The 26,294-nt window shown below is 40.9% G+C and overlaps 2 protein-coding genes across 3 annotated transcripts in view; one reads left to right on the top strand and one right to left on the bottom strand.

Moving 5' to 3' along the window:
• The window catches only part of LOC145987726 (frequenin-2), a 534,394-nt gene that overhangs the window by 488,679 nt on the left and 19,421 nt on the right, over window positions 1–26,294 (top strand). The gene's annotated exons all lie outside the window — the stretch shown is intronic.
• LOC145988261 (uncharacterized) lies at window positions 20,668–24,580 on the bottom strand. Its single transcript, XM_083123128.1, has 2 exons — window positions 24,541–24,580; window positions 20,668–21,816 (listed from the first exon to the last, which is right to left on the bottom strand). Exons 1-2 carry the CDS (start codon window positions 24,558–24,560, stop codon window positions 20,847–20,849), a joined length of 990 nt encoding a protein of 329 aa, XP_082979254.1. The 5' UTR covers window positions 24,561–24,580; the 3' UTR covers window positions 20,668–20,846.

Raw genomic sequence — 26,294 nt, 5'->3', positions numbered from 1 at the left:
TAATGTTTAGGCGACAAGCGCCGCGCTCTAATATGATACCGTTGACAATATTGAACGCCCCGTGAAAATTATATATAAATAAGGCATAAGCGCATTATCTGCTTTCATGTCAGATTTTACCGACCTGTGAGCTGTAGTGTTTAGGCGACAAGCGACGCGCTCTAATATGATACCGTTGACAATATTGTACGCCCCCGAGAAAATTCTATATAAATAAGGCATAAGCGTATTATCTGCTTTCATGTCAGATTTTCCCAACCTGTGAGCTGTAGTGTTTAGGCGACAAGCGCCGCGCTCTAATATGATACCGTTGACAATATTGAACGCCCCGAGAAAATTATATATAAAATAACATACCTGAAAATTATATTCACAGTAGATTCATTTTTTTGAGTTTTGTAATTACCCCAAGAAATTCTATATAAAATAACATACCTGAAAATTGTATTTACAGTAGATTGAATTCTTGAGTTTTTGTATTCGCACACAAGAAATTCTATATAAATAACATACCTGAAATTCTATTTACAGTAGATTGAATTTTTGAGTTTTGTAATCACTCCAAGAAATTCTATATAAAATAACATACCTGAAAATTGTGTCGCTATATACTAGACTTTTTGATTTCTGTGATTTTGGAGAAAGCAATGGCATCCACCACCAGTTTCAATCGTAAAAATGATAAAACTGAATGTGTTACTTGTGGGAAGCTAATCTCAAGGAACAATTTATCGGTACACAGGGCAAGATGTAGCGAAACAGGTTCGAGAATTAATCGTTCCTTGCCTTCTAAGCCTTGTGCTCGATGCGGAAAGATGATCAGCATTACAAATTTAAGTAAACATCTCAAAATTTGCAAACCATCGACCGGACAAGCAACATCGAAAAGGAAAATCGATAATTCAGAAACGGAAGCTTCCACTTCCAAGCAAATTAAATTATCTGATGAACGCAAACCAATTAAATCTGCATTCAACGACCAACTCCAGGATTTCTTTTTTACTTCGGAACCAGGCTGCGACATTCTTAGTTTCTTGCGTGAAACAAAAACATCCGTGATAAATATTCTAAAAAATAAATTGGAAAATAATTCCATAAAAGTATACGTTGATCTATTTTCCGAATACGAAAAAGTCGATGGTACAACAAGTATTTTTTATCATCGAACAAAAAACCAGGCTCTTCATTTGGCGGACGTCGATAATTTGGACGAATTTTATTCTGATCTTTCCAACAAGCTGGTTAAGAAACACGACGATTTCGAGGCTAAAGGGTCGGGATGGTCTCTGTGTGGAAGTCCTCACACGTTAAGCGTTTACGTGAACCGATTCTCGCCTCTTCGCGCTTCCAGCTACGTTCCTCTTCCACCGAACATTCAACACAAGAGGGCCGTGTTAAATATACAGAATCGCGATAACAAGTGTTTCCTTTGGTGTATATTGGCTGCACTGCATCCTGTTCATTGGTCAAATAATCCAGAACAGGTTTCTAATTACAAACAATACGAGACCGAGTTTGAAAGTGTAATGTCTGACATTAAATACCCGGTGACATTGTCGGATATAACAAAGTTCGAAAATCGTGCAGGAAAACGCATCGCTATTAATGTGTATTCCTTCACGTCAGATAAATATCTTGTACATCCCGTCAGGATAAGCGATATCGACGATGACGATGCTCGTGTGATTAATCTCCTTCTAATTTCAAACGAGGATGTTCATCACTATACGCTAATTCGTTCACTATCACGTTTGGTCAGAAGTCAATCAACCAAGCATGAACATTGCATCGAAGTTTGCCCGAGATGCCTAACCATGTTCGACGATCGTGACCGACGTGATCATCAAAATCTTCATAGTCGTCAAATTGCTATCGAGAAACTTGCCGAACATAAAATTTACTGCGGTGACAACAGACCAACTTGCATGTTGATGCCGAAATCAAAAGAGGTCGAAGAATTTAGGATGCATAAGGCATTGTTCGAACATCCTGCAATCATCATTGCTGATTTTGAGTCTTTTCTCAAACCGTTGTCGTACTGCGAACCAGACCCCGAACTTTCATCCACAACACCGTATCAGTTGCATGAAGCCTCGAGTTTCGGATATGTTGTCGTGCGACAGGATAGGATAGATGAACCGTATGTTTACCGAGGACCAGACGTAATCAAACATTTTTTTGAAAAGATGGTTGAAGAGGTTGAGACCATTGGCAGCCTCTTACGCGAATCGAAACCAATGCTTCCATTATCCAGCGATGAACTTCAATCTCACAATAACATTGAAACGTGTCCGGTGTGCGATCAACGTTTCACCGACGAGAACCGGAAAGTATTTCACCACAATCACTTCACCGGAAACTACATCGGTGGAATCTGTAACACGTGTAATCTAAAAATCCAAAAACCTACGTTTGTCCCCATATATCTTCATAATGGCAGCGGTTACGACTTCCATATCTTAATTCGGAATCTTGGATATGATAGACAAAAGATAAATATTCTAGCAGAGAATGAAGAAAGGTACATCAGTGTCAGCAAGCGAGTATTGATTCCGGGAACAAACGAAACTGTGGAGATGAGATTTTTAGATTCTTACAGATTTTTATCTGCGAGCTTGGACGCTCTTGCAAGCAAACTTTCGGCTGAACAATTTAGAATAACAAGAGCTAATTTTCCCACCGTAGACATAGAAATGATTAGACGTAAAGGGATTTATCCTTACGAATATGTTAGCGATAATTCTAAATTTAACGACGACACTCTTCCACCTCAAAAAGAATTTTACAGTCGACTCAGAGAGAAAGGAATCACGGATGATGAATACGAACACGCGCAACGGATGTGGGACAAATTAGGATGTAGGACACTCGGCGATTATCACGATGCCTACTTGAAACTGGACGTGACAATACTCGCGGATGTTTTTCAAGCATTCAGGAAAACGTCGGCGAATATTTACAAATTAGATCCTGCATATTTTTACGGTCTCTCGGGCTTAGCGTGGTCTGCCATGTTATTACAGACAAAAATAAAACTCGAATTGATACCGGACGTGGACATGTTATATTTTATCGAGAGGGGGATACGAGGTGGAATGGTGCAATGCGTACAGAGACATGCAAAAGCAAATAACGTTCACATGACAGAAGAATACGATCCTAACGAACAATCGAAATACATATTTTATGTGGATGCAAATAATTTATACGGACATGCTATGATACAAAAACTTCCTTACGGCGGGTTCGAATGGGTGGATACCACTTCCATTAACATTAATAATTTCAACGACTGTGAATTTGGCTTGTTTATAGAGGCGGACCTCGGATTCCCCGACCATCTACACGATTACTTCAAAGATCTACCTCCTGCACCCGAACTAAAATGTTCGCCTGATTCAAATCAACGTAAGCTTCTGTTAACATTGGATAGGAAAGAGAGATACGTTCTCCATTACAAAAATCTTCAATTCTTAATTGAGAAGGGAGTTCAAGTAATAAATGTGAGAAGAATAATGAAATTCAAACATTCCGAGTGGTTAAAACCTTACATTGAAAAAAATACGTATCATAGAACACGCGCCACGTCAGATTTAGATAAAGATTTTTTTAAACTCATGAATAATGCTGTTTACGGAAAAACAATGGAGAATGTCAGGAAGCACGTGGACGTGAGATTAGTTCCCGATTCAAATAAATGTAGAAAATTGATAGCATCGCCGACATTCAAATCACGAAATATATATGATGAAAACCTGGCCCTGTTTGTGATGGATAAAAAAATAATCAAGTTCAACAAACCAATCTACGTGGGGGCGACGGTTTTGGATTTATCTAAACTGCATATGTTTGAATTTCATTATAATGTCATGAAACCCTTCTATAACGAAAATATAACACTTTTGTACACGGACACGGACAGTTTTATTTATTCCGTACAGACATCTGACCTCTACAACAATTTGAAACAACCGAAAATGATTGATCATTTCGACACATCTTCCTTCCCTCAACCAAACAGATTTGATCTCCCTTCTCGCAATAAAAAAGTGCTTGGTAAAATGAAGGATGAATGCAACGGAGAAATCATTCTGGAGTTCGCCGGCTTACGTTCCAAAATGTATGTGGTGAAAACAGAAACCAGCATCACCAAAAAAGCCAAAGGTGTTGGTAAAAATACTGTGAAAAACAAGCTTGTGTTCGAGGATTACATCAATTGCCTCTATTCACAGTCGAGGATTCTACGTTTGGAGACAAGGATACAAAGCGTAGACCACGTGCTTACCACAAACAAAGTTAAGAAAATTGCGCTGGATCCGCATGACGATAAAAGATGTATTTTGTCTTGCGGAATCCACACGTTACCTTGGGGGCACTGTCGTTTAGAAATTAGTAAAAATTGTAGGCAATGCAATTGAAAAAAAAAAATAAACTTTAGCTGTCTCACATACACGATAAATAACTAGCAAAGGACAATGAATCTTTTTGGTTTCCGAAAGCAAACAATGGAGACTGTACACCGCACGACGACAGATCATGAATTTCTACCTTCCGTGTTACCTAAACTCAACGGTCTGTTGATCATTCACCTCAACAGCATTTGGACGAAACTGAATGACGATGTGGGCAAGATGTTTTATGTTTTTAATAACAATTTACATTTCTACGAAATTCCGATCGACGGGAAACTTCAAATCACCGTGAATCCGGAAAACGCAGGCGAAATCAAAATTTCTACCGGCAAGAACATTTTTCGAATCAAGCACGACAAGATGCTTTCTAACATTACGTACGATGTGTCCGCAGGAGATTATCTTTACATGGAACTCCTCGGAGATTACGACAAACTTATTCCTCTCTTCGTAGAATTACGAATCGTCTATCCTATTATAAATAACCGTTAACAAAACGCCTAACGACATTTTCGGCAACACCAAGCGTGTAGACCACGCAGAAGAGATTCTCATGTTGGACATTCGAGTTAAGAAGTTGAGGACCGATTTGATCGCTTTGCAGGAGACCTTAAACAAAAGTTTAGAGTCGGAAATCGCTACGCTCCAAACGCAATGTCTTGACCCCATTCTGAAAATCGATTCCGAACTGAAAACGCTCATAAAAAATTATGTCGACGTACCTTCTTACGACAACGTTCAAAATATACAGTTGAGCGTGGATTCGCTTCAAAATGATTTGGCCAAATTACAGCAATTTCAATCGAAAAATGAAGATTTGGAAAAATTGAAACTCGAAATCGAAGAACGAACTTCCGCAATAGAAAAGAATTTCTCTGAACTTCAAACCGTCGTGAACGATATAGACGCAGAACGCTTGCATGTCGTCGTTTCCAAATTACAAGAAGAATTCACCAGCACGTTGGAAGAAATTAAATCCAAGTTGCAGACTTTGGAAGATACAATGACGAACCTACCATCGTCGGACGAACTGCAGGTCATCGGTAAAAGCGTCGCGAACATAAAAATTCAATTGGAGGCCTATCAAGATTTCGAACACATTCAAACCACCATCGCTACGCTTCAGGCGTCCTTGGAATTGATCAACGAAGAAATTAAAAATATTCACGCTGAAGCGAGAGCGTTGACGAGCATTCAAGACACGTTGAGCACGGTTCAGCATAAAATCGAATATTTAGAAAATTTGAACGTCGAAACGAATCTCGCTCATTTTCATCACGTACTGGACAACATACAGGGTGACTTGGAATCGTTACGGACGAGCGTGCCTTCGAGCGAAGATTTGGAAAAATTGAAAACGGCAGTGACGGCACTATCCGATTCGAGCGACATCAAAAGTTCTTTGAGCGATCTCGAGAGTAAAGTGGCCAATCTCCCCACCTCCAAAGAATTGCACGCTTTGAAAAGGAACATATCTCGAATGCTGAAACGACTGGAAACGGAAACGGCGAACGTGGAACAGATTCGAGACGAAATTAGTTCGCTGGTGTCGACGCTGCCCACTTCGCAGAGCGTCGCCGACCTTCACGCGCAGTTTACAGAGATGCGAAGCATCGTGAACGATCTTACCGAGAAGAGCTCGAAATTGAATCAAGTCGAGAACCTTCAGAACATCGTCGTCAACATCAGAGATCAAGTTGGAGTGCTGGAATCCACGCAGGAATCGACGCTGGCCTCTTTCGGTGCCAAGTTGCAAGAACTCAACGAAAACTACAAGCAGTTGAACGTGGAAGTGAAAATCAAACCGTCGTTTTCTGCCGTAACGGATACCATAGTCGAGCATTTGCTGCCCATCGAAAATAAACTCGGACAAGTTCACAGTAACCTCGTTAGCGTCGACACTAAATTCGCTAAACTGCATTCTCTGCAAGCCATCGAAATCAACAGCGTACCCAATCAACAGAGAATCTCCACGTTCGTCGAAGGTAACAAACTGTACATGTTGCATCCTTATCATCCGTACTACAAGTTTCTCCTCGATGGCACGATTCAGATAAACGAATTTTCGTACTGGTCTCACGGTAGAAAAGCTAGCGTTCCCACCATGACCTTGATATCGAATCGTGGTGTCCAGAAAGCAGGAAACATTCCTCTGGCACGTTGGAACGAAACGCGCAACATATATGAAATACACGAAGACGAAGATCTCACCGTTTTCGACGTGAGTGCCGGCGATAAGCTGATCATTCAAAACACGAGCGAAGTGCCACCCTCTTTGAATCCCATCACGCTTGTGCTTCTCTTGAAACGTAATCTCTAAACAAAAAATGTCTAGGCAGGCCATCGTCGAAGAATTGCATAAACCTGCACGCCGCAACTACGAACGTTTGGCTGTGGTAACCAAGGGCATCGACGACCTCTGGCAAAGCGACCTCGTGGAGATGAGTAGCGGCAATTTGAAAAACGTACATAAATTGAACAAGGGCAACAAGTACCTCCTCACCGTCATAGACACGTTTTCGAAATTCGCATGGGCTCTACCTTTGAAGGCGAAAACGGGAACGTGCGTCACGGAAGCATTCAAGACAATTTTTCGCGAAAGCGGCGGCAGACGACCACGGTTTCTGCAAACGGACAACGGTAAAGAATTTTACAACGCCGTATTCCAAAAATTTATTCAAAAACACAAGATTCGACATTATTCGAGCTTCAGTCACATCAAAGCCAGCATCGTGGAAAGATTCAATCGAACCTTGAAAACACACATGTGGAAACGATTCACGCTTCGGGGAAATTACAAATGGGTCGACATCCTGCCGGAACTCGTCGACACCTATAATCACACGGCACACAGAACAATAGGCATGAAGCCAGCCGACGTTACCAAGTCCGACGAGCAGCGTTTAATTTCTACAGTTTACTGTCCAAAGTACACACCCACGACAAAAAAAGCTAAATACAAAATTGGAGACCAGGTGAGGATCAGCAAATTCAAACGCACCTTCGAGAAGGGATTCACAAAAAATTGGAGCACGGAACTCTTTACGGTGGTTCGAGTTCTACCTGGAAACCGACACACGTATATAATAAAAGATAGTAGCGGCGAGATTTTGAAAGGAAGATTTTACGAAGAGGAACTCTCTAAAACAAAACACCCCGACACGTACCTCATCGAGAAAGTATTGCGTAGGAAAGGTGACAAACTTTTGGTCAAATGGCTGGGACTTCCGGAAAAGAGTTGGATCGATGCGGACGAAGTGATCTTGTGAGTACGTGGAACGTGGTGAAGCGTCTACCGGATCCGGAAAGTCAAACGAAGAAAAAGAACGGCGAGTTGCTTCCCGACAGCATCCGCTGTCTGATCGTAGGTCCTTCGGGGTGTGGGAAAACAACACTGCTCGTGGACAATTTTCTCCTCGCACCGAATTGGTTAGATTGGAAGAACAGGCACCTGTACGTGTTCTCGAAAAGTTTGGAGCAATCCAAATACCAGCAACTGATGAAACTGTACGATGGTCTGGACATTGCAACGTTCGCCTCGGAAATAAAACCACTCGACGATTGTCGTGAAAATTCAGTCGTTGTGTTCGACGACGCCATCCTGGAAAATCAAAATGAAATTCGCAACTTTTTCACGCAAGGTCGTCACAAAGGAATGGATTGTTTTTACCTAGCTCAAACGTTTTCCAAAATTCCAAAACAGTTAGTGCGCGACAACGCCAATTTCATATGTTTGTTTCGTCAAGATCACACCAACCTCAAGCATGCGTACGATGACTACGTAGGCGGAGACATGAACTACAATCAATTTTCGGAAGGCTGCTGCTCTACTTGCTGGAACGGTGACGATTTCGGATTCGCGACGATCGACATGACGAGGAAACCCAACGACGGAAAATACAGAAACAAAATCAACGACTTTCTAAACGTTGCAACGTTGTGAGAAACGACGTATATAAATAACGTCATGACGAAACGAAAAATCGAAGACGAAAATCTCAAGCTTCGCGATTACCTCGCGAAACGCTTCAAAGGTTGGAAATCCGAGAATCGCGGATTCTACGAAGAGAAGAAACGTCAGGATCAACCTGTGATCGATGCCATCAGCGGTCTAGGTAAAGAAATTAAAAGTGTCACGGAACAAAATAAAAATTTGATTAACGAACTCGTACCGCTCGCAGCTAAAAGTTACGCCGTACCCACGCCTATTTCGAGCATTCCTTCGACGCCGTTCGAACTGAAGGATGCACCGGCACGACGTCGAGCCATAGGTAGCACGTCGTCGTCTTCGGATAAAATCGAGTTAGGGCCTTTGGCACGAGACTACCTGAGTACGGGGAAATTCGACAAGGATGAAGTGTTCGGATTGTATCCCAGCATGGAAACCAGCGAAGGCGGCGGTGTGGTGTGGAAGATTGGGAAATCGAAGGTGACCTTCGAAGGCAACGACATTAAAGTCAATTTAGGCGACAAGGATAGTTGGACCAGGTATCCGGGTACGGTGGGACTGTGGGAACTCGTCGCCAAAAAGCAGCCGAAAGATTACACCGACGAAGATTACCAAAGTTACAAGGAAATTCTGATCATGACGGATGCCTTGTACCAGAACAACGACGCCTCGCAGAATAGGGTGAAATCGAGCAGCGGCGAGAAGTACAGGAATCTCATCAAACCGATTTGGAACCAGGTCAAAACAGGCAGCGGCGTCAAACGCTACAACACGTTACCCAAAGAATTCGTTTGGGTGGACGACGTTAGGAAACTCGTGGACCGATTGTTGGTGATAGCCGGCGAAGAGAATGCAGGCAACCGTAATTTCTACAACGAGAAGGTTGGCATCGTGGACATGATCAGCACGAAACTTTCCAACTTCATCGTGAACGACGACAAGGGCATAGGTTACCTGATCAAAATCATCAACACGCTGCCTCCGAAATTTTGGAACGTGGCCGAAGGAAAGGGACTCGTGAACGACATCATCAACAAGTTACCTTTCGAGATGCATTTACCTGGCTACCAGTACTGCGGGCCGGGTACCAAACTCGAGAAAAGATTGGAGAGAGGAGACAAGGGTGTGAATCCGTTGGACGCGGCATGCAAAGATCACGACATCGCCTACAACACCACGCAGACGGATCTGGACGCACGTCACGAAGCAGACAGAAAGTTAGAGCACGCAGCTTTCGAAAGGTTCGTGAGCAGAGACGCATCGCTGGGTGAACGGGTCGCCGCACTGGGTACCACCATCGCCATGAACACGAAACAAAAATTGGGGTGGGGTATATAAATAACATACCGTAAAAAAAACTTGATATATAAATAACACACATCGTAAAAAAATAATTTTTGGTATATATAAATAACACACATCGTGAAAAACAATTAAATTTCTCTCTAACACTTTGAAATTTTTCTTGATATGACGACCGAAAAAATAAGTGATCTCCAAGCATTAAAACAAATGCTAAATTTGTCAGTCGAGTATGTAAAAATTCAGGAATTGGAAGTCGACAAACCTTACACGATAACTTCCGGTTCAATCGTTTCTACCCAGTATGGTCCCAAGGTACGCCTGTTGCTCAACGCACAATACAGTCTATTTTTACCAGATCGATACGCTAACATGTTATCCGACGAGAAGCTATCTATTTTAATCGAGAACAAAACTCGAATCGTGTACAAGGGGACAAAGGAACTTCTTGGCAAGAAAACAAAGCACGTAATAGAATTTGTGTAACGACTGCGAGGCCTTGAAAATATATAAATAACATACCGTAAAAAAAACTACACAAGAAAAAATCTCAGAATATATATATAAATAACATACCGTGAAAATAACACATAGAGCATCAACATGAAGCCCAAGGGTGTCGTGTACCAGATACCATACTCCAATCTTAAAAATCTAGGTGCCCTCGATGGGTTACTCACCAAGAAACAACGCGAGAAGAAACGTTCTTGCTTGTCGAAAGGACATGGAATGAAATTGCTGCTCAGCACACCTCAATTGAAAAGATTGCAGCGTTCGCGGAAACAGCAAAAGATCGGAGGTTTCATATTCAGCATCCCGGCCATCCTGGCAGCATTGGGGGCCGTTGGAAGTTTGGCCGGCGGAAGTGCCGCCATCGCGAAAACCGTCATCGACTCGAAGAAGAACAAGGCCGAGTTGGAAGAACAGAAACGTCACAACCTGGCCATGGAGAAGAAAAAGGGGAAGGGCGTGATGAAAAAGTTTAAAAAAAAGAAACAGAAGCACTCACCAACCGAGACATTGAATCTCTGATCGGACCGTTACAAATCAAACACTTCAGAGGAGTTTTCATGTCCGACTCGTTACCTTCAAGCGTCAAAAAAAAAGAATGCGGAGTAGTCAACTTGGACGGTCAAGAAAATCCAGGCACGCATTGGATATGTTACCACAAAAACGACAATGATAAAGCATTCGTTTTCGATTCTTTCGGAGGCGTTCCACCTACAAATTTAGTTCATTATCTGAAAACGAACAAAACCTCCATATACTACAACGACGAACGCATTCAAAATTTCGGAGACGTGAACTGCGGTCATCTCTGCCTCTCCGTGCTCGCGTTTCTCTCTAAAATAAATAACCCTACGGTCGAAGATTTCCAGAAAGCATTGTGGAACCTCAAACAGCATCACTAGGATGGGCGTGTTCCATCTCACGAGCGAATCTTCAATCTTGAAACTCACGCTGCACGACGACATCGTCTATCCTAAATCCGTGGCTCTGCGTGCATTCTACAGCATGTACCTCATACCTAACGTCACCCAGCACAACAACAAAATTAGCGTCGGAAGCGAACACATCGTTGTCACGCCAGGACAATACAATCTTTCCACTTTGCAAGCTCAGTTACCCAAAGGCACATACCTTTCTCAAAATTCGGTCACGCACAGAGTGGAAATCCTATCCGCGACGGAGACCGTGGACCTGGGCACCATAGGAGAACTTTTAGGTTTCGAGAACGACACCAAACTCGAAGCCGGCATCAAGCACGTAGCAACCAACATTCCTAAATTCTTGGCCATAGAGACTCTGAACGTTCACTGCAACGTAGCCGAAGGTATGATCACGAAATCCTCGGACGGATTACTGGGAAGTCACAAGCAGACGGGAATCATAGCCACTTTCAAACCAAGTTCTGAGTTCATGGAACCGATCATCTACACGCCCTCTTCGCCGATCTATTTTCCAGTATGTCACAACCGCATAGACGACATAGAGTTGGTGGTGACGAACGAGAAAGGAGACGTGGTGGATTTTGCAGGTGCCACTACGACGGCCATCGTGGAGATCAACGTATAATAAATAACCATACATGTAAAATGGAGCAAATCGAAAGTTACGAATTGCAATCTTTCCCTCCCAACCGTCGCACGTTCGCCAATCTCAACGAGGCGAACAGGGAGATCGAATACGATGTGGACGTAGGCGATGGGTTCATTCATCCTCACAGAGCGGACCTCTACCTTCAATTCGACGTGGTGAAGAAGGAAAGCGGAGACGCGTTTCCCGCAGCAGCAAACTTGATACTCGTGGACAACTTCGTGCCTCACCTGTTCTCGCAGGTGGAGGTGAGGAAACATAACACCGTCATCGACAGAATAGATTATCCAGGCATCACGTCGACGGCAGTGGGAACGTTAAAATTATCCAAAACGGACGCAGCGTACTACCAGGCGGGAGGATTCGAAGCGGGGACCAAAATATCGACGAAAAGTCACACGGTGCTCTTTCCCATGCGTCTGCTGCCTGGTTTCTTCTCGGACTACAAGGAGATCATGTGGAAGGGAGGACTGAGAGTCACGTTTCGAAGAGCAGCCAACGACAACGATGCACTGATGCGATACGCTACTTTGGGTCCGGACGGCACCACGCCGATAGCCAACACTCTACCCGAAGCAGCCAAGTGCGTCATTCGGAGCATGGAATTGAGAATGCCGGTGGTGGAATACGAAACAAACTACGCCCTCAAGTACAAAGCGGAGATCTTGAAAAGTCCGCAGGTGCCGATTCACTTTCACGGTTACCAGTGCGTGCAGAAGGTAGCATCGGGAAGTCACATGGAATTCGACGTGACGACGCAGTTCAACAACATACAGTTCGACATGCCAGATTTCGTCGTAGTGCTCTTTCAGACCGGGAGGGACAAGAATCAGGAAAAAGATTCCAGCAAGTTCGACGACTGCAAGATCAAGAACGTTTACCTCAAAAATGGACGCAACGAAGTGTTCCCGCGCGAGAATTACAACCTCGACGTGACCAAAAACGATTACCTCAAACTTTACGAAGCGTTCTCGGCTTACAAACGCGTGACCGAGGGAAGCGTGGACATGTACTACACGCCCAGCGAGTTCAAAGCACGGAGACCCATGACCGTCATCAACACATCTAAGAGAAAGAAGGTTGTGGTCAACGATCGAACCAACATCAAGGTCGTCTGCGAGTTCCACGACGCGCTGCCTGCCGATACTCTATGCAGCGTCATCCTGATTGCGGAGAAGTCCTTCGTCCACGACGTGAAGAACGAGAGGGTGACGGAACAGTTTTAAATTCATAAAAAATTGCCACATACTAAAAATCAACATCCAACACATTTTAGGTTATATAAAATTTGTGAAAACCTTATAATACTGAAATATTAAAACAAACAGAGTCCCCCTTGTAGGTTAGTTCGGTGCGTAAATAAAAAAAATGATAGGTTAAGTTATATCACTTAGGATCGTAAGAAAATTAAAAAATCGTAAAAAAAAAGATAGGTTAAGTTATATCACGTAACATCGTGATATACCTACCAAGTACGAGTGGGGGGAAAAATGAGTGCGATGAAAATTTGTACTAAAACATCGCTAAACGCTATAACATCGACAAAAAATTGTCAAAGTATGTCAAAAAGTGATATTCGATTGATAAAAAAAAATACCTACAAAATATGATCCTCAAATAATAACGTTCAAACAGTACCTAAATAAAAAAAATAATAGGTTAAGTTATATCACTTAGGATCGTAAAAAAATTAAATAATCGTACAAAAAAGATAGGTTAAGTTGTATCACGTAACATCATGATATACCTACCAAGTACGAGTGGGGAAAAAATGAGTATAGTGAAAATTTGTACTAAAACATCGCTAAACGCTAAAACATCGACAAAAAATTGTCAAAATATGTCAAAAAGTGATATTCAATTGGTAAAAAAAGACCATACCTACTAAGTACTACTTTGAAACGCCCCAATAGCACTACTCCCCCAAAACCGAAAATTATATTAAAGGGGGAAATAAAGAGCAGACTTAATTCAGGAAATGCGTGTTACTTTTCTATTCATAAACTTTTATCATCTCGTATAATATCTAAGAAACAAAGAGTTACAAAACAGTAATTTCGCCTGTAGTATTATATGGATGTGAAACTTGGTCCCTTACATTAAAATAGAAACATAAATTAAGAATATTTGAGAATAAAATCCTGAGACAAATATTTTGATGAAGAGACAGGTGAGTGGAGAATGTTACATAATTTAGAATTGCAGGTGGTCAGGTCATGTGGCACGAATTGGAGAGGAAAGAAGAGTTAAGTTAAGAGTCCTGTAGGAAGGCCAAGACGAAGATGGAGGGATATCGTTGAGATGGACCTAAAATAAATCAGTAAGGTTGGAAAAGATTGAATTCATCATGCCCAGGATAGGGACGTATGGAAGGCTTCTGTTGCTGCAGCCATAAACCTTCGGTTTTATGAAGGCTGGAGAGTTAGTTAGTTAACCCCGAAAACCGAGAACGTCACTGAATGGGTCTTATAATAATACAGTGTATTGTAAACGTGTCTAACTTTGTGTTGAAAAAATGTCATTTCTTAACAGATAATTGTTATCCTTGAAACTCAAATCAAGAAAATCGGTTATGTTTTCTTACAGTACTTTTGTTTTACTTTCAACCTACACACACAATGAATACAAAGATAAAAATTATCTTATCAAAATGCTTCCAATGTTACATGCACACTCCAAATGACACAACTTTGTACACAGATATAAGCTTGTCAAATTAACGTTAAATTTTCTTCTCACCTGAGACTATTGTAGACAATCACCCCTGTGTAAAATTTGCTTCTTACCAGCATTGTGCCCTTCTTCTGTCTTTGATCTTTGAGGCAAGTTTACTGGCTTCTATTCGCCTTGACTCTTGCTTTGTGGACGTCCTGACCTAATGTAATATGTGCCAGAGCTGTTTCCTCTCCTTGCAACTGTAGGTTCAAATCCCAATTTATAAACTGTAGGTCCAATCCCGATTAGCCTGTCCGTGCACAATTTTTTCATAAGAACACAATTAGTGTATTCAGGTGTTTAACACCTACTTCTTACAACATTGTTGTTTCGCTATTGGTGGCTAAGTTCATACACCTAATTTACGCCACAATTGCTCATTAACAAAGACGAGACTTGACAGTGTATCGGTCTTGCCTCGACTTGTGAATTCCGTACTGGGTCTCGAGTCTCGAAATATACAGGGTGGTGCACATTGTATCTACCAATTTGAGTTGGCAACCCTTCCAGAATACAGATGCGAATGTGCGCCATACCTACATCCGTGGAGAGTTGGGAGTCACGCAATTAGTATGCCATGTGGAAGCCTTCATCCAAACAGACACCGGGCACTGCGGCGGAACAATCAAGATTGCCATGCACCTGTTCTAGACACACACAGCATCCTGAGGTGGGTTAACCGTGGAGAAACACGGGTGATGTTGTAAACAGTCAGTCGCCGTGAAATACGCGCTGTTGCACAGAACGTGTTGAGACGCGCGTCATGAAAGCCTTCCCGCATCGCCTCGAACAGTGCATCCAAGCAGGAGGAGGACATTTAGAGGACATTATTTTCAAGGTTCACTGGTGTCTGTATTGTCCATATTATACACACTGTATTAAATACCTATGTGCATATTTTCATTTCATAACCATGTATAGTTACTACAAGCACTCACTGTCTTTACGTTGTCATTTGATGTTGGTAGATACAATACGCGGCACCATGTATAACATACATACATAACATTCCTAGTGTGTCGCTGCATAAACTTTCACAGCATACAGAGATCATCAAGGCAATCAACTTTCTAAAATCGAGTGTTCGACGTTACGAACACTCGAAAATGGAATTATGGAATGGAATGAGAAAACTTCTCAAATGGATTGACTTTACAATTTCGTTCACGTATCAAATATTACAAGGTCACCCCATGACATCAAATTTATTCCCTCCGGATTCATTGTCAATGATGTAATCATCCTCAATACTTGTGACCAGCGTAAATGCGAGTCTCTTTTCTAGTAAATGTTCTTTTAATAACGACATTGGTCGCATTCAATAAGCTTGTCGTAGTAGGTTGATGCCAGTTTTCGAACGGATCCTACACTGCTCCCCTAACTAAATTTCCAATGAAATGCGTGAAGATTTCTTCCCAGAGGTGTGATCATTCACTGGAAACAAAACGACATTTGACAATATAGCCGTGGGGGAAATGTGACACTGCAAACATAAATCATATTTTTACAAGCGAATGGTTTATCGTGTAGTGATCAGTAGGTCTCGGATTTTTATGACTTTGCATATGTTTTCGTAAGGGTGATTTGATCCTGAAATATAGATATAGAAATTCGTGTTATGAAAAACTCGTTAAGCGGAGATACTTCGTTCTTTCTAAGTGTTTAAGCTCCATTGCTTCCCTGCTCACCGCTTATTTTTTCTCTCTTCTTTCTTCTTTGTTTCCAGTCCCTTCGAATTTTCAGACTGTTACTCTGGAACTTGTTTTTAGCTGTTATGTTGTTCTTACTTTGTCGAATTTCTCTATTTGTTCCTGTCTTCGTCTAAATTCTAAATTTCTCTGTAGGGTTGGAAACCTCATATGTTATGCACAGTTGATCATTTTTACATACGAGGGCCACTATTTATATTTTGAGTCTTGGCAACACTGATTGAAGTTAGGCGCGATTTGACGTTTGCACGAATCGTCTAGCATTATCGACCATAACGTACTTCAAATGTTTTGTCAATAGCTTGATTTGTGTTGTTTATGTTGCCTTGGAGATTGCTCGATAACAATAAAATGGAATTAACTCGTGAACATTTTCGTGCGATGATTTTTTACGATTTTCGACGTGGATTATCAAGACAAGAGTGCATCGATCAACTTACTTCCACATTTGGCGATGAAGCCCCATCCTTTGCCACTGTGAAACGCTGGTATAACGAATTTAATCGTGGCCGCCGTTCGTTCACCGACGAGATTCGCGAAGGTCGTCCAAAATCAGTTGTTGTTCAAGAAAACATTGATGCTGTGCAAAACCTAATACTGCAAGATCGTCATGTGACATACTGTGAGATTGAGGCAACCACAGGCATTAGTTCCACCAGCATATATAAAATATTACATGATCATTTAGCTGTGAGAAAGGTATGTTCTCGTTGGATCCCACACAATTTGACAAACTCAAAAAGACGCTCGCGTCAATTGGTGCAAACAAATGCTCAATAAATACAATCGTGGTGCTTCAATAGACGTATATAAGATTGTAACAGGTGACGAATCATGGATATATGTATATGAGCTGGAACGTAAACAGCAGTCGACTGTATGGGTGTTTCAAGATGAACCCAATCCAACAAATGTTGTTCGCGCTCGAAGCACATCGAAACAAATGGTCGCCTGTTTTTTCGGGAAAACTGGTCATGTGGCAACTGTGCCTTTAGAGGAACGTAGAACGGTCAACTCTGAATGGTACACAACAATTTGTTTGCCAGAGGTGTTCGGTCAAATACGGAAAAGAAACAAACGCCGTCGGATCATTCTTCATCAAGACAATGCCAGCTGTCACACATCTCGTCTAACAACCAACTTTATGAACAGTCAAAAAATCGAATTGATGGGTCATCCGCCGTACAGTCCTGATTTGGCACCCAATTACTTCTTGTTGTTCCCGAATGTCAAGAATAAATTGCGTGGACAACGATTTTCGTCGGCGGAAGACACCGTTGATGCGTTCAAAAACCATATTATGGAGGTGTCTCAAGAAGATTGGAAAAACTGCTTTGACAAATGTTTCGAACGAATGCAAAAGTGTATTGACCATAAAGGAGAATACTTCGAAAAACAATAAAGCAGTTTTCAATGCCAAATTCCTGTCTTTTCATTGTTAGGATCAAAATATAAATAGTGACCCTCGTAATAGAGAATATTTAAACCATTTTCGGTCATAATCAGAATACTACACTTACCTGCTTACGAAGAAGATTAAATTTGGCGTTCTTTTTATTTAGTTTATTTTTCGTCGCTTTTGCTGCTACTTTTGGCTAATCCTGACGATGGGGATAATATGGATTAATGGACAATCACAAACACATATGGATGACAAGATACGAGCCCACAGAGGATTATATTGGCTCTGAATCCAGACGCCAGAGCCTCGATAGTCTGCAAAATTCAGTCCAGGATGTAGTACGTGGAAGACGGGTTGGCCTTTGGGTGTCTCCGTAAAGGATCACCTCTTATACCCCAAATGTGCTGCTCTTGTGTCAGTTCAAAGAAGAAAGTTTTTTTTATACTCTGTCTCAGTTATATCTGGAGGAAGACAGTGCTTAGCGGCAGAGAAAGGGGGCGTATCGAGTGGGCAGAGTGAAGCTGGACACGCTGCTGCGAAGGTTGGTAACTCCAGTCGTTTCCCTCCGCTTCACGCAATCCCATTCCCTATCACGTGTTCATTGGTGGAGCCGTCTCGCGTCACCACTTGCGTAGTGATTTCTTTCCGTTTGCTTGCTCCCAGAGATGGCTGGGACAGAGTTAGATACAAGTCTTTTGTTGGCTGGCAATTGGCTATCATCCACAATTGAAAGTTTTCACAACTTTTCCTTATCTTTACATAATTCACTACATGAGATAACCTCCAAGACAAAATCCAGTTTATTACTAAGAAATTTATATTGTTGGAGCATCTTTTTCTGTTTTAGGGCATATCTTTGGTAAATTTAGGGTGCGTATGTTCGTCATTTTGAGGTCTTAAATATCACAGCCTTGATGATTCGTTACCCATCTCATTAATTCATCATCTGGGCCTCCCATTTGGCGCAGTGGAAGCGTCGTCGCCTTGTAATCAAGGGGTCCCGGGTTCGATACCCGGTGGAGGTACATGGCACGGAAGGTTCGGATCCAACTTTAAACCATAGGTCCAGTCCCGATTAGCCTTACTGTGCATAAAGTGGACTTAAAACAGCAACTCAAACCAAAACTCATTAATTCATCTCTCATCCTAGACGCAACAGTTAATTTATGGAGTTAGAAAGTGGCTTTTACATACAGTAGCCAGAATTTTATTTCGGGGGACGGCTAATCCCTTATCAGCAGCCACCATAAGGCCAAAAAGTTGGGGGAGAAGCCCTGAAGATGAATTTCTGAGTATATTACAACTTATTATACAAGATGTTTGATCCTACTAAGGACGTAATATTAATTACCACTTCACAATATTTAAATTGGGTATTTCGGTAGGGGTTCAGTCCCATGCCCTCCCCCTGGCTATGTACCTGACAGTACCCAATTATTTTCGTAAAAGAAGGGCACTGGCATGTCCATGTAGGCTATTTCATAAGAAAGGGTATGCCTTTTTTTGGCACTCAGTTCTATAATTTTTCATATTTTCCAGCATTTTTAGGAAAGGAGGGGATGGCCTCCACCAACCCTCTTTTAGGCACGCCACCCGAAATATCCAATCCGAAGGTGGATGAGGTAGAATTAAAAAGAGGGGGAAATGAAGCTAAGCGTAGAGTCAAATGCATTCTTTACACATAATGAAAACTCCCGTATGGGGGCGAGACTAAAATTTATTCCTACGAATTCCCTAAGGAAGAAGGGGTGAGATGGGAAAGTTATTTAAGTCGCTCGGCTAGCACCTTTCCCCCTTTTTTCTTATTGAATTTTTCCTCTTCAGCGCGAAATTTTATATAAAGTCCATTTCCCCCATTGCAAATGGCTGCTCCTGTGAGAATCGAGACAGGAGCATGCATAAACTCTCACTTCTCACAGAGTGAATGTTTTCCTGCCTTCTTCCCTACCTCCATTTTTTATTCATTTGCACCTTTTCTTGGACGCACCGAACATAAACTCTACTTTGCTCCTATCGTATCGTTTTCTGTTGTCTTTGTTAACAATCGCCCTCCGTATCTCGCAGAGTTACGTTTTCTTTCTTTTTATTTCTATTTTCACACCACATTCCCACCTTTCTGTTGCCTTTTTTTTTAACGTTCTTGCCTTGGTCTTTGATGCATTTTTCCTCCTTCGTATCTGATAATATTTTCTGAATTAATTTATTCCAAGGTGAATACATACAGGCGAGTCAATTAGCCAGTTCTGTCTTGGTTTGAGACGTAGATTTCTTTAAAGAGGGAAAGGCGAGTTCTGGATTTGTGTTCCTTACCAGTTTTAAGGATATACTGTATTTGCCGGCGTATGAGAAACACACTTTTTCCTTTATTTGATTGACTTGGTTTATTTCACTTTGCTTTTTGTACCACTTTTGGCTAATTTGCAATGATGGGGATGAGTGATGATATGATGAAAGTGATGAATGGACACTCGCAAGCATCCATGCCCAGGCCAGGATTCAAACACGGGACCACTGGCATCGTAGCGCGACGTGCTAACCACTCCGACAAGGGTGCCGGCATTTTTCCTTTAGAAATGGGTCTGGAAAACATGGTGTCTCTTATACGCCGATACTCAATTTTTGATTGCCTTCATTTCAGAAAATTTTATCTGTTCTGAGTTAGACTATTTCCTTCTTGCTTCCTTGCGGTGTGTGACGAAGAATATTAAAATGTATTCTTACCTAGTTAGATTAGGTAAGTTATTTGTTGAAAGTAGACCTACATGTTACTTTATATTTCAAATATTGTAAATTAATTATAAATTCAGTGCTAAAGATTTTTCTTCAAAAATTTCTACAAAAAAGGGGGGAAATACGGTAATAGCAAATTATTTACCAAATAATTTGATTGCATCTAATCATACAATTATACTTCATTGACACTTACCCCTGTACCATGAATTAATAACTTAGTAAATTTTTAAAAGTTATTTAACTGGGAAGAGATAAATATAACTTTGTTACATGTCCTCTTCAAACTAACTGTTACACATACAATCTAGGATTTAAGAAGTATTAATGCACCATATGATTTTCGTTGAAACATTGATAAGGAGCTTTATTGACTTAATAGTTAATACTTTCAGGTTAATCATTATAATAGCAGCTGAAACATTTAAATGGAGATTTTTGTAAACATTTGTTTGATACTTTACGAACTAGAAAGTTAACTAATGAATTCTTTCGAAATAATCCATTTCTGCGATTCAGTTTACGTCTTTTTAATACCTGGCTGCACGATGTAACCTATCTAACAATTTTCTAATTTTGACCCAGTTGCTAGTTCTTGGGTTTTCGGTTGGCACCTCAGGTTGATCGTTTAGTGTTTGAAGTTCATGTGATTCTGGTTCATCACCGGTATTAGGTCTCTTCATCAAAACAAAAACTAGAAGTCCTACGATAATAGTAAACGTTATTACGCCACAAATTACTGAAGCGATACCGGCACCTGAGAGTTTGATTTGCGTGGAAGCACTTGCGACAGTACAATCACGATTTTTACAGTCTACACGATTACCAGCAGTTGTTGTATACGTACTGGTTTCACTGTTATTACTTAATGTACACTCACACTTTTCGTTGCACTCGATTTGAACTTCAGCACTTGACACCTTTGCTTTAGTTTCTGACGATCCAAATAGTTTGAACTCTATCCAGTCACCTTCAATGTCAATCGCCTTGCTGCAGATTCTATCGTTGGTTTCCAAGTCGAAAATTGTTATGTTAGAGTCTTGGGTTGTGTTCATCATGTCGTTACGTGTAAGATTAAGACAGTCAAAGTATCTTCCTACATATGAGCTGTTGTAATAGCTTGTATCCATAACAGAATTATCCAAAACCCACAACCTGTTCCTGAAATCGACCTCGATGCCTTCGACACTCCTGAACGACCCTTCGGTGGAAGGAATTTGCGCCTCCCAGTTGGGATAAGGGAATCCAACACCATTGGTTGTTCCATCCGTGTATAGTAGTGTCACTGGTACTCCTTCCCTACGACGACTGAAGGCGTAGAACACTGTTTTTGTGGCGATGAAACTTTTGCACGTTGCATGATTGCTTTCGTTGTATAAACCTTCATGATTCATGCAGCTAAACTTCATATCAACGTCATCAACTTCGATGTTTTCGCAGTTTTGTGTTGGGTTTTCGAAGCTCTCCGCAACAGACGCCAGTAAAATTCCAATTAATATTCTGAAAATGATGTCATTATTAGGTTAGCAATAGTTACACAGTTCAAAATCCTAAATACAATAGAACAAAAACGTGGAATGCTTTGATGATATTACTATAGTCTGAATCACAAATTGTTTTCTAGTATCCAAGAACAGACTGTGTACCTCATTGCTGGTTAAATTTACACGTTGAAGATACATACGTGAAGGTTTATAATCTGTGTACAGTGGGATGATCATGTATTTTTCGGCAAATTGTTCATGATTATATTCATTCATTTTTCTCTGTCTTGCTAAGTGGTTTTAAGCAATGCACATTTACATACGCTGGTGCAGAATCTGTCACCTGAAGCTCTCCTTTCGTAAAACATAGAGAATAAACATGGTGATAGATAATTTGCTTAGTAATACTTATGCTTCCCACTCCACCACATCAAGGATGAATTTGTACAGTTGCATCCGCCAGGTATATTCAACTAGTACAAATAGTACGAATTGTCGTGAATTATGGTAAGCAATGAAACTAGCTTCTGGAGTTGTTTCATATGTTTGTTTGTTTGAGTTGGTGTTTTAAGTCCACTTTATGCACATTAAGGCTAATCGGACTGGACCTACAGTTAAAGTGGGATCCGAACCACTTGTGCCTCCACCGGGTATCGAACCCGGGACCCCTTGATTACAAGGCAATGGCGCTACCACTACGCCATGGAGGAGGCCAGTGTTTCATATGTAAAATAGTAGCATATTATACATGTAGGCCTATTGAAGTACATAATAGAAACCGTTAATTGTCATCAATTGTGAACAATTTCTCTTTCGCATAAATCAGAATTCACCAGTGTTCAAGCATCCAGTTGGTGAACCATGTGCGACGCCAAAATTAATTTAATTCTGGGTCGCTTCCTGGTTAAATAGATGCAAAAATGGAAAAATTTGTGATGAAGGCAATTAGTTAATACATTTCATGGAAATATTTTCCAAGCCTCATCTACATGTTCACTAGAGTGCCATAAGGGCCTCCCTGATTGCGAAGTGGTAGCGTCGTCGCCTTGTAATCGAGGGGTCCTGGGTTCGATACCCGGTAGATGCACATAGTGGTTCGGATTCCACCTTAAAAACTGTAGGTCCATTCCCAATTAGCCTTACTGTGCACAAAGTGGACTTAAAACATCAACTGAAACCAAAGCTAGAATGCCATAATTGGTATTCCCAAAAACAGAAATGATGAGATATGAAGACTTTCACGTACGTTTCAGAATTCTCCAGTGTTTACGTTGCATCCTACTTTTTCTCATACAAGACACACAGGTTGCATTTTAATTTTTTGGAATATTGATAGATGATGATTCGGTTTCAAATTGTTTACTCTTGACGCAACTGTTGGTGTGAATGGCTTAAAGATAGTAAAAATAATCAGCAATTTCAGCAAGCTGGTACCAGATAATGATGTCACATATAAGCTCCTGGAAGGTCTGCCGTACAGTCGTCGAAAAAATACTTCCCACATAACTCTACTGGTATTAAGCTTCTATGGGAGAAGTATTTTCTTCCATGACTGTACATACACTGGTGACATACTGAAACCAAAACGTGTTGTAGTGTGTGCATAAGTTAACAACAGGAAGCAAGCATTATTGCTTTAACAGATAAGATTTAGTTCTCTTTTTATACAAAAAGGTATGAATGGTTTCCCTCTCGACAACGTTAAATTATTTTAACATAATGTATAGTCCTCTACATATGACTGCTCTTTAAATTTAACTTTAAGCAGCAAACATTTTTGGCCAGACTGGCTAATGTAGTAGCTGATGTTACGAAATCTGTCTAATCATTACTGGTAGGTGATGATAAGAAAACGGGGATTCATCTGCGTTGCATAGCTACAAAATTTTCTGAAACTGTCGACCTGTTAATCCGTGGTTATAACATTTTTTCTATTTATTTTAAATATGTAGAAAACGCCCTCTTTGGACCTTCTTTTGGACCTTCTATGTAGCTTCTATAGCTATAACTATGAACACATTATTGTCAGTCCGTTACTAAATGCACGGCCATGAAATTAGGCGGGTGGTAGAATTCGCGCTGTTGCCACGTCGGAGCACAACCCCGTGTGTTCGGAGGTTTAAGAGAATGAAATATCTCGTTGTAGAGTTGGTCTTTGTAATCCATGTGATAGTATTTGCTCGAAAGGTCAGAGATGACACAAAAGTGCACCGGAGAGAGGTCGGTCTGACGCTCGAACTACGTAACCCAGCCCGGTTGACGTTGCCACAGAGTGAGCAGGAACCAACGACTTTCGTCCCGCTCTCGCTTTGCTTTTCACATATGTGGCAACAGCGCAATTCTGCTCAGCCGCCTATTTTCATGTCCGTGCGTTTAGGTGTCGGTTACAGTATAAACGAAAATTAAACTATATATACAGTTTGAAAAACTGTGCGTAGAATAATCGTAACCTTTTCTTAAGCCTACGACGCCAGGGGTCCTGGGCTCGAATTCCGGCCTGGGCATGGATGTTTGTGAGTGTCCATTCATCAACATCATCACTCATCCCCATCTTCGCAAATTAGTCAAAAGTGGCACAAAAAGCGAAGTAAAATAAAACAATTCAATCAATCAATCAATATTTTCTTAAGCACTCCATAGTCTCTGGATCAACAGAACCCCAAACATATTTTCGTAAAATTAGACCATAAGTTCTATGACACGTAGTATACTAAACATAGAAGAATTATAGGTATCTTACCTGTAGAAAAGATGAGCCATGATTCGTCTTCCTTCCTTTCTCTGCAATATATGAATGATAATAACGTTTGGATACAACGTTTATTTCACCAGTCATCAGTAGATTAGATAAACAGATATACATGGTCAATAAATTGTTCATGAAATTAAGTGATAAGAAAAGTGGATCAAGGCTGATATATATTTTAAACTGGTAGATGGATGGTGCCGGACAAGGACTCGTCTAGAGACCACATTATAAAAATAATCAAGAATATAATAAAACTAGACCTTAAGACGTCCATAAAGTTGGGACGAGAGCAAGAATTTGGAAAATTGGAAGGTAACTTATTCAGACATACCAAACTGGTTTGTTATGTGCAGAACTTGTGTACTTTTATCGTTTTAATACTTTTTATTTAAAATTGTTATACTTATTATTTTGATTGATTGATTGAGTTGGTGTTTAAAGTCGACTGTATGCACATTAAGGCTAATCGGGACTGGACCTACAGTTTAAAGTGGGATCCAAACCACTATGTGCCTCCATTGTTATTTTGAGGGTCGAGATGATACCGAGACCGAGACATTCAAAGAACGAAACGAGATTCACATTGTCTCGGTATAATTCCAAGTAGATCCAAGTTATGCGTTATGGTCTGCAAAAAATATCACATTTTATTCCAAGAGTCACTTGAAAGAGTGCAAATAATGACTCATAAGTTGGTTTTAGCTTCCTTAAAAATAAATAAATAAGCAATAAAGAGGAGTCCATTTATATATTCTGGGTTCGAATCCCAGGTTATACATTTATCTTGTTACCTTATTCGATTCTTTTGTATTATTGTTCAACCAAGTACCCTAAAAGTTTTGTCCAATGTGGCGTTATTAAAATACGTATCACTTGAAGAACAGATTATCACACAAAAACACTATTACACATAGCTAAATGAACCTGCTAACATGATAAAATTATTAATAGAATAGTGCCCAGTAATGCAACAAATGAGCTTAAGACACTCATGCGACCTCCATCTCATGCAGAATTGCTCATTAAACAAAATAATGTGCAGTTTTGTACTGAGAGGTACATCTCTCAATAAATTAAGAGCCAGGTGAAACACGACTATTTCAACATTTGAAAGTAAACATTAAGTTAATCATAATTCAAATCCTATACCGGACGTACGCTGCGATAATTAACATTAACATTTGTTAATCAATCGCCGGATCTCAACATTATTGAGCCTGTATCGGGTTTGTTAGAGGATCGAGTGCGGAAACGTCTCCCTCCATCACGTATACGTGCTGAACTTGTCACTGTGCTTCAGGTGGAATGGCTCCAAATCCCTCTGCACACGGTGCAGAACCTCTATGGATCCTTCCCACGTCATGTTGCTGCTGTACTGGCCCCCAAAGGTGCCCCAACACCTTATTAAATACAAATTATGACTCTCTACCAGGAGTTTCAGTTTCAATGTCCACTACCTGTACGCTGCTATAATCAACATCAAAATTTGTTCCTTCATACACCCTACATTTCCTCCACAAAAGGAAAAGTAGCCGTGCTGCAATTATTACACCTATTATCACTAAAACTATTATTAAAGCGATTTCCCAACCAGAGAGAGAGCCTTGTGTGACGTCAGTTAAAGTGGTGTACTCGCTATTATCGTATTCGGTATCTCTGTCGGTAGTTGTATATGTACTGCCTTCGGTGTTATCATTTGATGTACACACACACCAATTGTTGCACTCAATATGACCGTCAACACT

This window comes from Lepisma saccharinum, chromosome 5 (assembly GCF_977018435.1).
Source record: "Lepisma saccharinum chromosome 5, izLepSacc3.1, whole genome shotgun sequence".
In the NCBI taxonomy this organism is placed as follows: domain Eukaryota; kingdom Metazoa; phylum Arthropoda; class Insecta; order Zygentoma; family Lepismatidae; genus Lepisma; species Lepisma saccharinum.
The sequence above is the reverse complement of the archived record's forward strand: the minus strand, read 5'-3'. Positions and strand labels throughout refer to the sequence as shown.